This window comes from Cupressus sempervirens, chromosome 1 (assembly GCF_028749045.1).
Source record: "Cupressus sempervirens isolate cs-2001-9-10 chromosome 1, ASM2874904v1, whole genome shotgun sequence".
NCBI lineage: Eukaryota > Viridiplantae > Streptophyta > Pinopsida > Cupressales > Cupressaceae > Cupressus > Cupressus sempervirens.
The window spans coordinates 812,585,359-812,599,111 of NC_143118.1; the positions used below are offsets into that span (position 1 = coordinate 812,585,359).

Consider the following 13,753-nt stretch of genomic DNA (forward strand, 5'->3'; position numbering starts at 1 on the left):
AATCAGACAATTCCTATGATCTTGTACCCAACTTATCTTAGTTTTATTTCTTATGCTTTTTCAATCAGTAAATATTTTAGTTTATAGTGACAATTTAAGTAAAGTATACATAAAAAAGTTCCAAACAGGGCATTAATAAACCCCAAACAGTCTAACCTGAGCCAAAAGAAACCTCCTTCTATACTAATCATTAATCCCTCCCAAAGCCAGTACCAACCTACCCTTGGGGCCATACATGGCACCAAAATTTGCAGATTTCACATTAGAAGGCAAGGGGCAAAATATACAATAATAATCAGTTCCATACAAAAACAGAGTGCCAAATTCAAAACCTGGATTCCCCTGCAACAAGATCGGTTATGGCATTTGTGAGGAAGAACCCGCCTCCAACCTTATGATTTTTGAGCTCCCTCGTGAGCATCCTCGTAACATTTTGGGCTCTCCTTGACTGGGTCTAGCTCATCCCGACGAGCTTTAATCTCCCAAATTTGCAGGAAGCTCTTGATGGCGCTCAATCCCAAGCTCACGACCACTTCCAAACCTCCCTGTCACCAAATGCATTCCATATCAAGAAGGGATGCATGGGTGCATCCACGTCCCCAATTCGTAGCCAGTCCTCCGCTGTTGGCACAAGACCAGCTCCAGTACAAGCCCTAAGCTGTATGTCATCTGACCCACCCCTTGTTTCTTCTCAAATACACTTTGTCGCCAGTCACCTTGCATTCATTCGAACCTGAGGAACTGGGAAGTAATCTCTATGTCTGATCTCTATCTGCCTTCCATGGCCAGGTAATCATCACTAAACACTATGGTGACCTTTTAGAGGGACTCGGCATCTTCAAATGCAAATATGTCCTTTAGGCAGTCCTGTGTAACCTTACCCCAAAAGCAATAATCATCTTCAATGTTCTTAATGAGAAATTGGGCTACATCTTCTTACCCTGCTTGCTACCAGTTCTCTGCTGTAACATAACGACAACATGAAAAGCTTGAGGAGAAGGCTTGAAAGGTTTTTATCGAAATCCGCCTCATGTCAATTTTTCTGCTTGACTGCCAGCTTGTTTATCCCTATGGTTGGTGAAAATAATCAAGTCCAGTTCACTCTCAGACATCGCTGCCATGTGATAACACATTCACCTCTACATTGCCTTCCTGCCTAACTTGGGAGATTTTGAAATTCCTGAACATTGCCAACATTTTTGAAATCAACTTAACCAACTTCTCAATATGCCAATCTTCCACTTTGCCTTTTGCATCTGTGATAATTATAAATTAGAGGATCTCCTTCCAGATGCAAGTGGGGGATACCCAACTGTTTGGCCAATATTGTCCCCAACAAAGCAGCTCTGGCTTTGGTGATGTTATTGGCTCCAATAGCCAATTTTTGTGTACAACATATGCCAAAACATGATACACCCCACTCTTCAGGGATCATGGTTTACACTCGAGATGCCATGGAAGTTCACTTTCATACATCCTTCACTGGTTCCTTCCAACCACTTGTCAATAAGCCAATGTTTTTGAAGTCAACTTGACCAGCTTGTCAATATGCAAATCTTACGCTTTGCCTTTTGCATCCTTGATAATATGAGAATATCCTTTGAGGTGCATGTTGGGGTTACTCAACTGTTTGTCCAATATTGTCCCCAACAAAGTAGCTCTGGCTTCGGCAATGTTATTCGTTTCAATAGCCAATTTTTGTGTACACCATGCCAAAACATGGTACACCCACCCTTGAGGGATTGGGGTTTCCTCTGGAGGTGTCAAAGTTCACTTCCATCCTTCACTAGTTCCTTCCAAACCACTTGTGGCTCCTTGTCTGAAGATGAATTAACCCATCTAGGCCCATTAACAGGCAGTTTTGTTTCTTATGCTTATTGAACTTTGGTCTGCTCAAAAAACTTTTAGAGTTGGTGGTGGTGGTGTTTTATTTTGTCATACTTATTATTTTAATATTAAACACCTAGGCTTAGGCTTGTTTTCAATGTTTTGGAGTGAATAATGTGAGCTGAGTTACCAACATCTATTTTAGGAGTTACACTTTTATTTGTTGTATTTACCACTCTCTCTCTCTCTCTCTCTCTCTCTCTCTCACACACACACACACACACACACACACACACACACATCCTATTTATGTACCCACTTGCATTTATGTCAGTTCGGGCCTCATAACCTTATGCATCTTTGCTGCATTTATTGCTTTAGATGTATTTACTTTCATGTTAATTGAATGGCATTGTCTTGCTTATCATTGCAAAATTTAACTGGGATTGGCTTAAATTGATCTAGATTAGACATTCAAGGGTTAGCTTTCAGTTTCTGTGTTTGTTTTTGAGCTGGTTTTTGCATGTTTCATTCCTTCCAGTGAACATTGTCAAGTTCTTCTGTACCAGTGCATCTGAGATGGCCCAAAATTCTACACGACTTTCGTTCTTTCAAATTTGAGCATCTAGAGTTTCTGTTCATTTTAACATGTGCACAATTGGAAGTGAGTTGATTTTTGGAAGTTCAGTGAACATTTTTTATTTGCTATCTCAAAATAATTTTAGAGTTGGTGGTGGTGTTTTATTATTCCAATCTTATTATTTTAATATTAAACACCCAAGCTTAGGCCTGTTTTGGAGTGAATAATGCGGGCTGATTTGTCAACATCTATCTTAGGAGTTAGACTCTTATTTGTTGTATTTATCACTCTCTCTCACATATTCTATATATATACTCGCATTTGTGTCAGTGTGGGCCTCATAAGCTTATGCATCTTTGCTGCATTTATTTCTTTACATGTATTTGCTTTCATGTTAATTGAATAGCATTGCCTTGCCTTGCCTATCATTGCGAAGTTTAATTGGGATTGGCTTAAATTCATCTAGATTAGATATTCAGGGTTTAGCTTTTGGTTTCTGTGTTTGTTTTTGACCTGTTTTTTGCACGTTTCATGTCTTCCAGTGGACATTGTCAAGTTAATTGAATAGCATTGTCTTGCCTATCATTGCGAAGTTTAATTGGGATTGGCTTAAAGTCATCTAGGTTAGATATTCAGGGTTTAGCTTTTGGTTTCTGTGTTTGTTTTTGACCTGTTCTTTGCATGTTTCATGTCTTCCAGTGTACATTGTCAAGTTCTTCTGTGCCATTAATCTGAGAGGGCCCAAAATTCTTCACGTCACTTTTATTTCTCTCAAATTTGAACATCTAGAGTTTCTGTTCATTTTAACATGTGCACGATTGGAAGTGAGTAGATTTTTGGGCAGTTCAGTGAACGTTTTTTGTTTGCCATCTTGTCCACAAGGTCCAAAAAACTTAGGGATAAAGTGTTTGTTTCTTGAAACAAAGCATTCTCCTCTAATCTCCTATGAGATTTTCCTGATCACGATAGTGTGAAAGTTGTATGGTTTGCTAAGGTATATTCATCATCTGTTTTTTAAATTCATACAAAGATTCTTTGCAAAGTTTAATCTTGAGCTACCCTTGGTGTATTTGTGTTTTGGCTACATTTGTTGAATGATATGGTATTCTGGTATTCTGCTTACACTGAACTTTTTTTTCCAAAAGAGGTGCCTGGCTTTGTGCACTGTGTTTGGTAGTTATACCTTTCATTTGTACCATGGTCACTTTGTTTTATCAGCACTGTCATTCCTCACACAAGCAACTGCACCTTCTTTATTGGCTTTAGTCACTTGATGGCTTTCGTGATTGTCATGTCTTGTGATTAATTTTCATTGCCGGACTTTGCAATTTCAATTTTCTACTTCCAACAACTTTCAATATTGTTGGTATTTTCTATTGAAAGATTTTTTATGCTGACTGATACAACTTGCGGTGTGTGTCTGATGTATCTACGTTTATCATCAATGCGTAGGAGTTATCACTGTAGGCCTTTGCTTAATGCCTTGTAGGGGAGGTTCTTTGAACCTGTGGAGATTCTTTGAGTAGGATTACCTACATGGAATGCAACTCAAACTCCATGCTGTATCTCTCATGTGGCATATATACTTTTGTCACATGTCCCTATGTGGTGAGTAGACTAGAGGACTCTGATCTACCATGCAAATTCATAGATTCACTCTCGATGGGAGAGTGACACATGTTTGCTGACTAGGCATGCAAAGTCACAAGTGTATCTTGATGTCAACAATCTTTTTGTTTGGATGGACATTCTTGCTCCATTGGGCATTTTTGGTTTTGCAACTGAACTGTGGAGGGGCTTAACTCTATCATTTGAGGGTCTTTAATGACATTTTTTTTTTTGAAATGGGCTATTCTTTTGCAACTTTCCAATGGCATAATCTGTTTTCTATTTTTCAAAAAATAATCTGCCAAAAACTTAGTTGTGTAGTTCTTGTTTGAGAAATTTGGAGTATCATCTCCTGGACATATTCAGGTGAATTGAAATCTTCAAAGCAAAATCTGCAATATAGCATCTTAGATAGTGCCGTATGCAAGACAAACTAGTTTTCACAAAGTTAATGCTTGCAATCAGTATGTACTATGTGAAGACATGTACTATATAGCGAGTGACCCATTAGCATCCCTAATACAGGTGGCAAAGGTGGTGGTTCTATGGGGGGATGTTTTCCCCAAGTCCTCAAGTCTCAGAAATGTCCCAGAAGCTTTTTGGCAGGGATGCGTCCCCATGGAAACTGCTATTACAGCATTTTTAAAAATTATTTTTAACATGAATAGCATTGGCTGGTCTTAAGGTTCTTGATTAATAGCTCATTAACATTTATAGCAGAAGGGTAAAGGCTATCTAATTTGAAGTCCTAACAAACTGTTGAACCTAATCTGATTGCATTGCATTTTCAATTAGACATGTTTCAATTCTTAAAATTTCAAGTATGATTTGACTTTAAAGTTTTTAATCACTTTGAACGTCTTCACTTTTGCATGAGATTTGAGTGAAGTAAGGAATTAACAAGTCCTGTTTTATGGTGATGTTAATTAAATGATAACTTGATCGAGATATTTGCAAACTCTTTTTCTGTTACTGGTTTTGATGCTCTTGATATTATGGTGTTTTCTTTAAACTAAAATAGTTCAATGTTATCAAAGATTATATTTGTTGATTCCATTGAATTTCCAACCTTTTACAGCGTTGCCGCTATATTGAAGCATATCAAATACACAGAAAACTTTGGAACTTGGAAGAACAGTTTGTATCTGGAAGTGCAGATGAGAAAATGGCTGAGAGGGTTGAGAATGCAAGAGAATGGAGAGCACGATTGACAGTGAGTAGCTTATCTTTGAATTCATTTTTGCAAAGATGCAGACATGGTTCTTTGAGTGTTGATTGGTACAAGTGTTTGCGTTGTTTCTATTTAAAAGCTATATAGGTAATGATTCTTTCTTTGAGGAATTTCTGATGAAGAAACAAACATGAGGAATCATGCATTGGTGTACTGCACTACAAATTAATTAGTTACAAGCTATATGCCTAAAAATACATTTAATTCTGTTAGAAAGAGCACTACAAATTAGTTAGTTAGAAGCTATAAGTGATATGAGTTGCTTGTTTTCTTTGCAGAGTAATTAGATCACTACATTTCTTTTCAATTGTTGGATATCCCGAAGGTGAAATATTTAGTTAAATTCATCTCTGGAGGCAACAACTATAAATTTAGTTAAAAAAAAGTGAAAGCACAAGATGTGCTGTATTATAATCCTTCAGGATTTACAGGTGAAGTTACCTGTTTAAGTTTTGGTGAAAGTTTAAATTTAGATGGGCTCTAAAATTATCCCATCAAGCACATAGGATATCTAAGATAATAAAGAGCAGTGCTGAGAAGATTTTAAATCTTTTATGCTTAATGTGATTTTATGTAAGCAAAATGCAGAAAATTTCAATAGGAAGTCGCACACTTTTGGCTGGTCTTCTGTAGGCACAAGGTTGGCCAAACTCTTGACAAATGACAAAAATCATTTTCAATTTTTTTTCCGTTCTCTTTCAATCTGGTATCTAGCCCGGAACTACTTTGTATCTCTATTTTTTCATTGATCACAACCATTAATTAGATGGACATTGTTTCCAGTTTTATTTTTGCTCCTGCATCCTCCTTGTGGGCACTTAAACACCTGCAAAGGTAACCATAAGTTATAATTTCATATTTAGTTGGAAGAGGCTAAAAAGGATATGAAATTATATTGCAAGGAGTATGAAGGTAGGGACTATGAATTGCATTTAGAAGATGGTCTGGCCCTAAATGGTGGATGATGGGACTGCACACATGAGAACTTCAAGTTGAACCAATCAACTCTGATTAATGAAGTTGTAAATTTTTGAGTTTGAACTGTTTTCTTTTTCTATAACTTGTGGCCAAGTAATAAACTCAATGGTGATTGTAATTTGTAACATTCAAGACATCGTAGCTTTACACTTTGAGAACCTGCCAATCTCAAGCGATCATGACTTGCTGCTGTTGCCACGCTGTCTCTGTGTTTTCCAAAACCCGGTTTTTGAATTTCATTGCTAACGCTGGCCCATAATGATTTTGGTTTAGCATACTCTCTTTGTAATTTTTTTAACAAGGAATAGATTTTTCTTATAAGTTCAATTTTAAAGCATAATTATTTATTTAATTTAATTTTTTTTTGATTCATTGTCATGCCATAAACAGGGTTTAGACAATAATACATGCCTGCCTTTATACTGCATGCTTATGACAGAATTTCCCACTGTTTCAGGCCAGACATGTTTTCTTCAGAAAACCTTCTTGGTGGAAGTTAAATACTAAATAAATTTGAATTCTGTGCAATTCTCTAATGATTATAATTGTTATCATAATAATGTCTATTTTTATCTACACAGTAAGTTTAAGCTGAAATAATAATATTACTTTTATTCTGATCATACAATCAGTAAATAGTTATTTATCTCTTGTTTTTTACAGAGTTTTCTTCTGTGTGCTTCTCATTTGCACTGTTATGGCACCATGTCAATGATGTGTTAACAGAATGCTTATATTCCATTTAGTATTTAAATAATCTTAATTTTTAGGTTTTATTTATTGATAATAGCAGATAGCCAGGGCATGTGTATTCGGTTTGGACCATTAACCTTATTGTTTTTCTGGTGTCTTTGCACATTCTTATTTATTTACATAGTGTGGAACTTTTTTTATATTGCACTCTATTTACCAGTATATGCATACCCACAAGTTTTACAATGACCTTAATGTTTGCTTTATTCATAACAGGAAAAATGTATTGAGTTGCTGCCAGAAATCCAACGCCAACAGCTAAGAAGTGGAAACATTTCTGAATGTTATTTTTCTCCTCTTACAGGAGAGAGAGATCAACCTCTGGATTTGGAGAAAGAACGAGAAACATCAACAGTCCTTCCAGTTACTCAAAATATCAGCACAGGAATGCCTTCACTGGTTCATCAACCATTTGATGCAAGGAAAAGAGAACTTACCCTAGACACTTTCAATAGATCCAAGGATATTCCTCTGTCTTCACCTTTGGGATGGGCTGATTATATTCAGCCATCTATTCTTCATGGTAAACCATTTAGATCTGCAGCTGCAAATCCTCTACCTGTTTTATCTCCTACGCTAGGTGGATTATCAAACAAAAGGGATCAGGAAAGGCCTAGATTCAGTCCCATACAAGCCCGAGTTTTAAAATACGATTTCGATTCTGGGAGGGCACTTGAGGGTATTGAATCTACTGAGCACGGGTCACATGCATCTGATTACATGCCATCACAGGAGCTGCATATTGTGGAGGAAGGAGTTGCTTTCAACAGGCGACCATCAAAAGAATTCATTTCAGATTTGGAAACTTCAACTGATGAGAGGAAGAGGTTTGAAGTATCAAACAAGGCACAGATTGAAACTAGAAACTTAATAGAAAATGGCCATTCAATCTCAGAAGTTGATTTAACTGGGAAAGGTAACCATTTGGGCCTTGACAATGGCTTAATCCAGATAAGAGACCTTTCTTCTACTTCACATCTGTATGCGCCACATTCAAGCAGAGAGGGGTTGCAAGAAAGATCAAGTGTTGCAACTCGAACACTAGGTATGCCAATGCATCGTATATCAAGTCCAGGATCAAATGGAAAACGACCACCATCTGATCGTTCATGGTTGGCTGGTCCATCTGATGCTGACTCCAGGAGGGGAAAAGGAAGTGGAACAGCTCCATGTTCGTCTAGTCCAAAAGATCAGGATCTGTCACCTGGCTATTCTTCTGCCGAGTCTTTTCAAACGTAAGTCTGGATTCAAGCTCTTGTTTTTGAAGTCTGTATTTTTAAATGAAGTAGTAGATAATTTGAAACCTTGTGGTGATATGTACAACTGTCTTCTATACCAGTTCCAATTCAGGGGTTGAGTCTCCAAACCCAGATGGTGGTTTGAGGTGGAGATCAGATGAAGTTGAGCAAGAAGATGGACAAAGGCCCAAGAGATCCGGGAAGTTGAAAAGTTCATCGGGTTCTAAAGCAAAATTTATTGGTCGAAGTAGATTTTATGCTGGTTCCATTGCTTAGTTTCCAATTTGTAGCAATAAGTATGGAGTTTTCCAAGTTTTATTGTGCTGGTATCCAGCTTTGGGTTCTCCATTTGTTCCATAGTTAATATAAATAGAAATGCAACAACATGATGAATGCTTATTGCTAACTGCAAAGTGCTTTATGTTGTAGACACTATTGAATGTCAATAGCAGTGTTTCTGAGGAGATATCAGGAGTATCGACTAGTTTACCTGACAGTCTGTATGTTTTCCCCCCTGCAAGATTATCACTGCAATCCTTTGTGGCCTCAAAATGTGGCTCGTGTATTATTGATTCGAATTGAAGCAAATTTACTGCTTAAATATTTTGTAACATCGACTAGAGGATCTTATGCAACTCTGAATCTGTTTGTGAGGAGAATCTTAATTGTTTATTCCGGGAATTGTACATGTGTACCATATGTTTGACACCACTCATTGTAGGAACTAAAATCAAACCATCAATATGTTCTTCACAAGCTTGCAGTGCTCTGAAGGCGTAAGTTGGTATGTTTGGTCCTGCTGGTAGATCATATCTGGGTTCAATACTGTTGATTATATGCATACCCAAAATATCTTTCTATCGGTGTTGCAGGGATTTAATACTAATTTGAGAGCCTTTTGGTTATTATGGACATTCATGCATATTATTTTTGCTTATACGGTTATAGAATTGCCTTTAGTCACTATGGACATTCATGCATATGATTTTTGATTATACTGTTAGAGAATTCTGGCTTTCGATTTTTAACAGATTTTGAATAAATAATATTTTGTTCTAACCAACCCACTATCTTTTTGTGGGTATTTCAATAAGATAGCGGTGGCAATTTTTGTTTGCTCCAATCCAATTGTTTTATGTAATTGCCGGCTGTTTGCACCTCCAGCTCCTTCTGCCAAATTTCATGGATGAAGATAATGGTCTTTTGTTTATAAACTGCATTCCGGTGGGGCTATAGATGTTTTGAAATATAAATATAACTATTTACAAATTGAAAAATTATGTGATAACTTATTAACTACACATAGCCATTGTCACTTTTCCCAGGCATGGTATGCAGTTTTTATTGCAGTGCTCTGAAGGCATAAGTTGGTATGTTTGGTCCTGCTGGTAGATCATATCTGGGTTCAATACTGTTGATTATATGCATACCCAAAATATCTTTTTATTGGTGGTGCAGGGATTTGGGAGTACTAATGTGAGAGCCTTTTGGTTATTATGGACATTCATGCATATTATTTTTGCTTATACGGTTATAGAATTGCCTTTTGGTCTCTATGGACATTCATGCGTATGATTTTTGCTTATACAGTTAGAGAATTCTGGCTTTCAATTTTTAACAGATTTTGAATAAATAATATTTTGTTCTAACCAACCCACTATCTTTTTGTGGGTATTTATATAAGATAGTGGTGGCAATTTTTGTTTGCTCCAATCCAATTGTTCTATGTAATTGCTGGCTCTTTGCACCTCCAGCTCCCTTTGCCAAATTTCGTGAATGAAGATAATGGTCTTTTATTTAACAGCATTCCGATGGCTATAGATGTTTTGATATTTAAATATAACTATTTAGGAATGGAAAAATCGTGTGATAACTACACATATAGCCATTGTCACTTTATCCAGGTTGCAACGAGAAGTACAAGTTTCTGCAACCTTGATCCAGAAATGGAGCATTCGATTGTTGTGTGACAGTGAAACTTGTCTACAAATGGTATGCACTTTTTATTGCATCATAACTGCTCCAAGGTTTAATTCATTCCACCCTTTTGTCAAATTAAACTCTTCACTATGATTTTCATTGTTCAACACTCTGAATTGCTGCTGTATATTACTGTATTGAATTCTATACCTAAAAGCATGGCTGCACCCTTTCTGTTTAGTAACACTAGAGTACTTTTATGAGTACTGATCTACATCATAAGACAATACAAAATTGCTTTTAATGTAGTATGTAATCATAATTTCTATTCATTGCCTGGAACAGCTTCAGTTTCTTCTACGACATGGGCAGTGTTCAAACTTAAAGCAGCATGATGTATCAAGAATTAATGTTTGAAATATTTTGTATGTTAACTCACAATTGATGCTATTTCTAGTCCAATCAAAGGAAAGTATTTTGTATTTATCCTGTTAATGTTGTTGTAAGACTAATTAAGAATCAATGTTGATAAAAAATTGGCAGGTTAGTGTATTTTAAGTCACACAGATGTTGTAACAGTGCTTTGACTGATGCAGATGTGTAACAATAAAACTCTTTTCTGAGTGATGTACGTTTGCTACAAATAGGAAATTATGGAGCACTCTCCACTTTTCAATAAGAAGCTCAACAATTTGCCATGTATTTTACAGTTGAGTCTTTGGTAAAAAGATATTTTATGGAGCTCATCTGGACGCAAACTTGTACACATCATCCAGAAGAGATTGGACACATTTACCATGAGGTTGATTTAAGCTCTGTTGAATCAGATATGCTATTTTAGGGCTGGATTGTTGATTACTGAGTGTGTGAATCCCAATAATCAGAATCGAATTTGATTGTTTTTCACCTACTAGATCAGAAACTTATTCCAAGGCATTTATTTGATATTTTCTTGTCATTTGTTTCATCTAGCTGGACTTCAAATTTTAACTTTGAACATGTTTATTGCTTTGTTGCTGGTGTATGAAGAACCTCATGATAAGAAAAATAAATTTTTATCCCATAAATTATCTCTGTCAGCAATTGCTTCTCACGTGTATTGCAAATATTAAGAAATGATCTATGTGTTATCAGCCATTTTTTCCCGATAGCTAGTGTGCACCTGTGTTGGTTGAGAAACATTGTATTTTATGAGATGAAGTTAGGCAAACGTGTTATTAAACATTATTTACACTTTAAAATGCTGCAAATGAACATGTATGCTTATTCATCTTTTTGAGTGAGTTATTGAGGGTGGAATTTTAAGTGTATCTTGTTGGACAATTATAGATGGAAAATGTCTGCTGTAAGGGAATGGCAAGTGAGTGGATGCAATCTTGTAATTGTTGTATAACATGTGAAACTTTAAAAATACATCACAATGCATCTGGGCGTCAACAAAAGTTACTGTAAACTTATGTGTAAACAATACACTGATCCTATTTCAAAGCACTGGATGGATGCTTACAGACAGATTTGATTTCAGTGCAACCATAAAAGTCCAATGCAATTCGGAAGCTATTCATCCAAGTTGTGAAAATTGCTTGCAGCTTGAATTGCACTCATCTGACAAAAATATCGTTGATGCTGAAACATGTTAAACTGATGTGATCAAACACAAAACAGGCTTTCTGAAAATCATGGTGTGATTGAATGGTCATTCATTCACACAACTACTCACATAAACCTCTACATATCTGTGCAAGTGGAGCAATTTTGTTGTTTTTCTTGGAGCATTCTGTAATGTTTACATATTTTTAAATTCCAAAACAGGAGCTTAGTAAGTTGATTATGTTGTGAAGCTCTTTGCAGCTCTCCATACCTCGGGCTTTATAATACAGATTAATGACAAGTGATCCAAGTGTGGTGTTGAATGTATGTTCATAAGCTTTTGCGGGACAAGAAAGTGATGTATAAGATGGCGCCAGGGGTAAGGTGATTATTCACATTCTTGCATATCTATGAAACTCAAGTGGACTTGTAGGCTACATTATGCAATCGACATAAATATTGAATTCTTGCTTGCCTACATTATGTGGCAGGCCTGTTGTCACAGTATAAAAGATTGGTGAAAAGGCCAAGATGAAAGTAGAATAAACTGGCTTTATGGGCGAAGTAGAAAAAGAGCATCTCCCTAAAACATGTAATTAATGCACAAAGCAGATATAAGTCGTGCACTAAGGTTATGGGTCACAGTTCCAAATATTTTGTTACTTTTCACCAGGATTATGGGTCAGAAACAATCTCTAATAAAACATCACATAAATAAATTTGGAATGATTAAATATCATTGATGTTATGCATTAAGGTTACATGTTCTATTTATGTGATGTTTTGTAATGATTAGAGAGTAGTCTACAATTCCGACAAAAAAGTGCAATTTATTTGGATCTGACTGGTGGTGAACAAGATATTTACTTACAAAAAATGCAGCCAAAGGTTATGCACTAAACCATATTTTGTGCCACAACACTGGTTATTTGTGTATCTTGCATTGTGAGCCACATGCGTGATCCATAAGAGTGAAATTGAGAATGCGTGATCCATAAGAGTGAAATTGAGAATGTTAGTTTGTGAAATTGCTGCCACAAATAATAAATCAATATGGTCAACGGTTGATGGTAGATTACCTCGAGTCACTTGTGAGCACATAACACATTTACTACGAAACGAATGTACTTTGCAAAAACTCAACTAATTTATATTTTACTAGAGTAGTCATTGCATTTTTTTATATCGCTTCTAGATTGGGCTCTCTATGAGTATTTTCGTCAACTTAACAATCCACAATGAATATAAATAATATGTATACAACGACACAATAATTTACATGGGAAAACTCTTTTAGGAGAAACCATATGCTTTAAAAGGAACTCAATATAATATATATAAATAAACAACATAATGCAATATATTTGAAGAGCAACCTCTACACACGGGCATCACCAACTAGAGATCCAAAGGTAACTCAAGATCTAAGACTCTTACATTAACCCAAATTACAGACCTAATAAATACGAGTTATTGTACAAGAAACTATTGAACAAGATTACAAAACCTTGAGCTAAAACAATCCCCGACTTATCTCCAATTCAAGATGGCCTATGATGTATTTGGGAAAAAAATACACACCAACACTAGAAACCACTATTTATGTGTCAAACGCATCATTATATTTTCCATTTTAGGAGGGCCAAAAAGTACACACTAACACTTGAAACCACCATTTATGAGTAATTTATGTGTCAAACGCATCATTATATTTTCCATTTTAGGAGGGCCAATTTCTATAGTCAATAAATTTTGATCCAGTTGTCCGACTGATGAATTGATTGAAGAGTTATAAAGCTCATAAAGTGATCTATCAAGTTACAAAACATTGTGCCAATTACACTATCAAGTCCAAAAAGTCTTTGAAGCCCTTCAAAATTGACCCGGATTTTCTAAAAATGAAGACTTTAATATCTTCAAATTTAGATATGATTGTGCAAGAAAAAATCACTTATATGCTTACATATCCAATTTGTATCTTTGGGGAAAATTTTGGACCAAACCACGTTCAAATAAATAAATGACTCT

At 35.9% G+C, this 13,753-nt stretch overlaps 1 protein-coding gene across 1 annotated transcript in view; it reads left to right on the top strand.

The window, feature by feature from the left end:
* The window catches only part of LOC149580356 (E3 ubiquitin-protein ligase HOS1-like), a 70,787-nt gene extending 61,891 nt beyond the window's left edge, over window positions 1–8,896 (top strand). Inside the window, exons 9-11 of the mRNA XM_089790410.1 lie at window positions 5,094–5,228; window positions 7,194–8,212; window positions 8,317–8,896. Of these exons, the coding sequence (XP_089646536.1) occupies window positions 5,094–5,228; window positions 7,194–8,212; window positions 8,317–8,491 (1,329 nt within the window). The 3' untranslated portion in view covers window positions 8,492–8,896. The remainder of the gene's footprint in view (window positions 1–5,093; window positions 5,229–7,193; window positions 8,213–8,316) is intronic.
* Window positions 8,897–13,753: the final 4,857 nt, after the last annotated feature.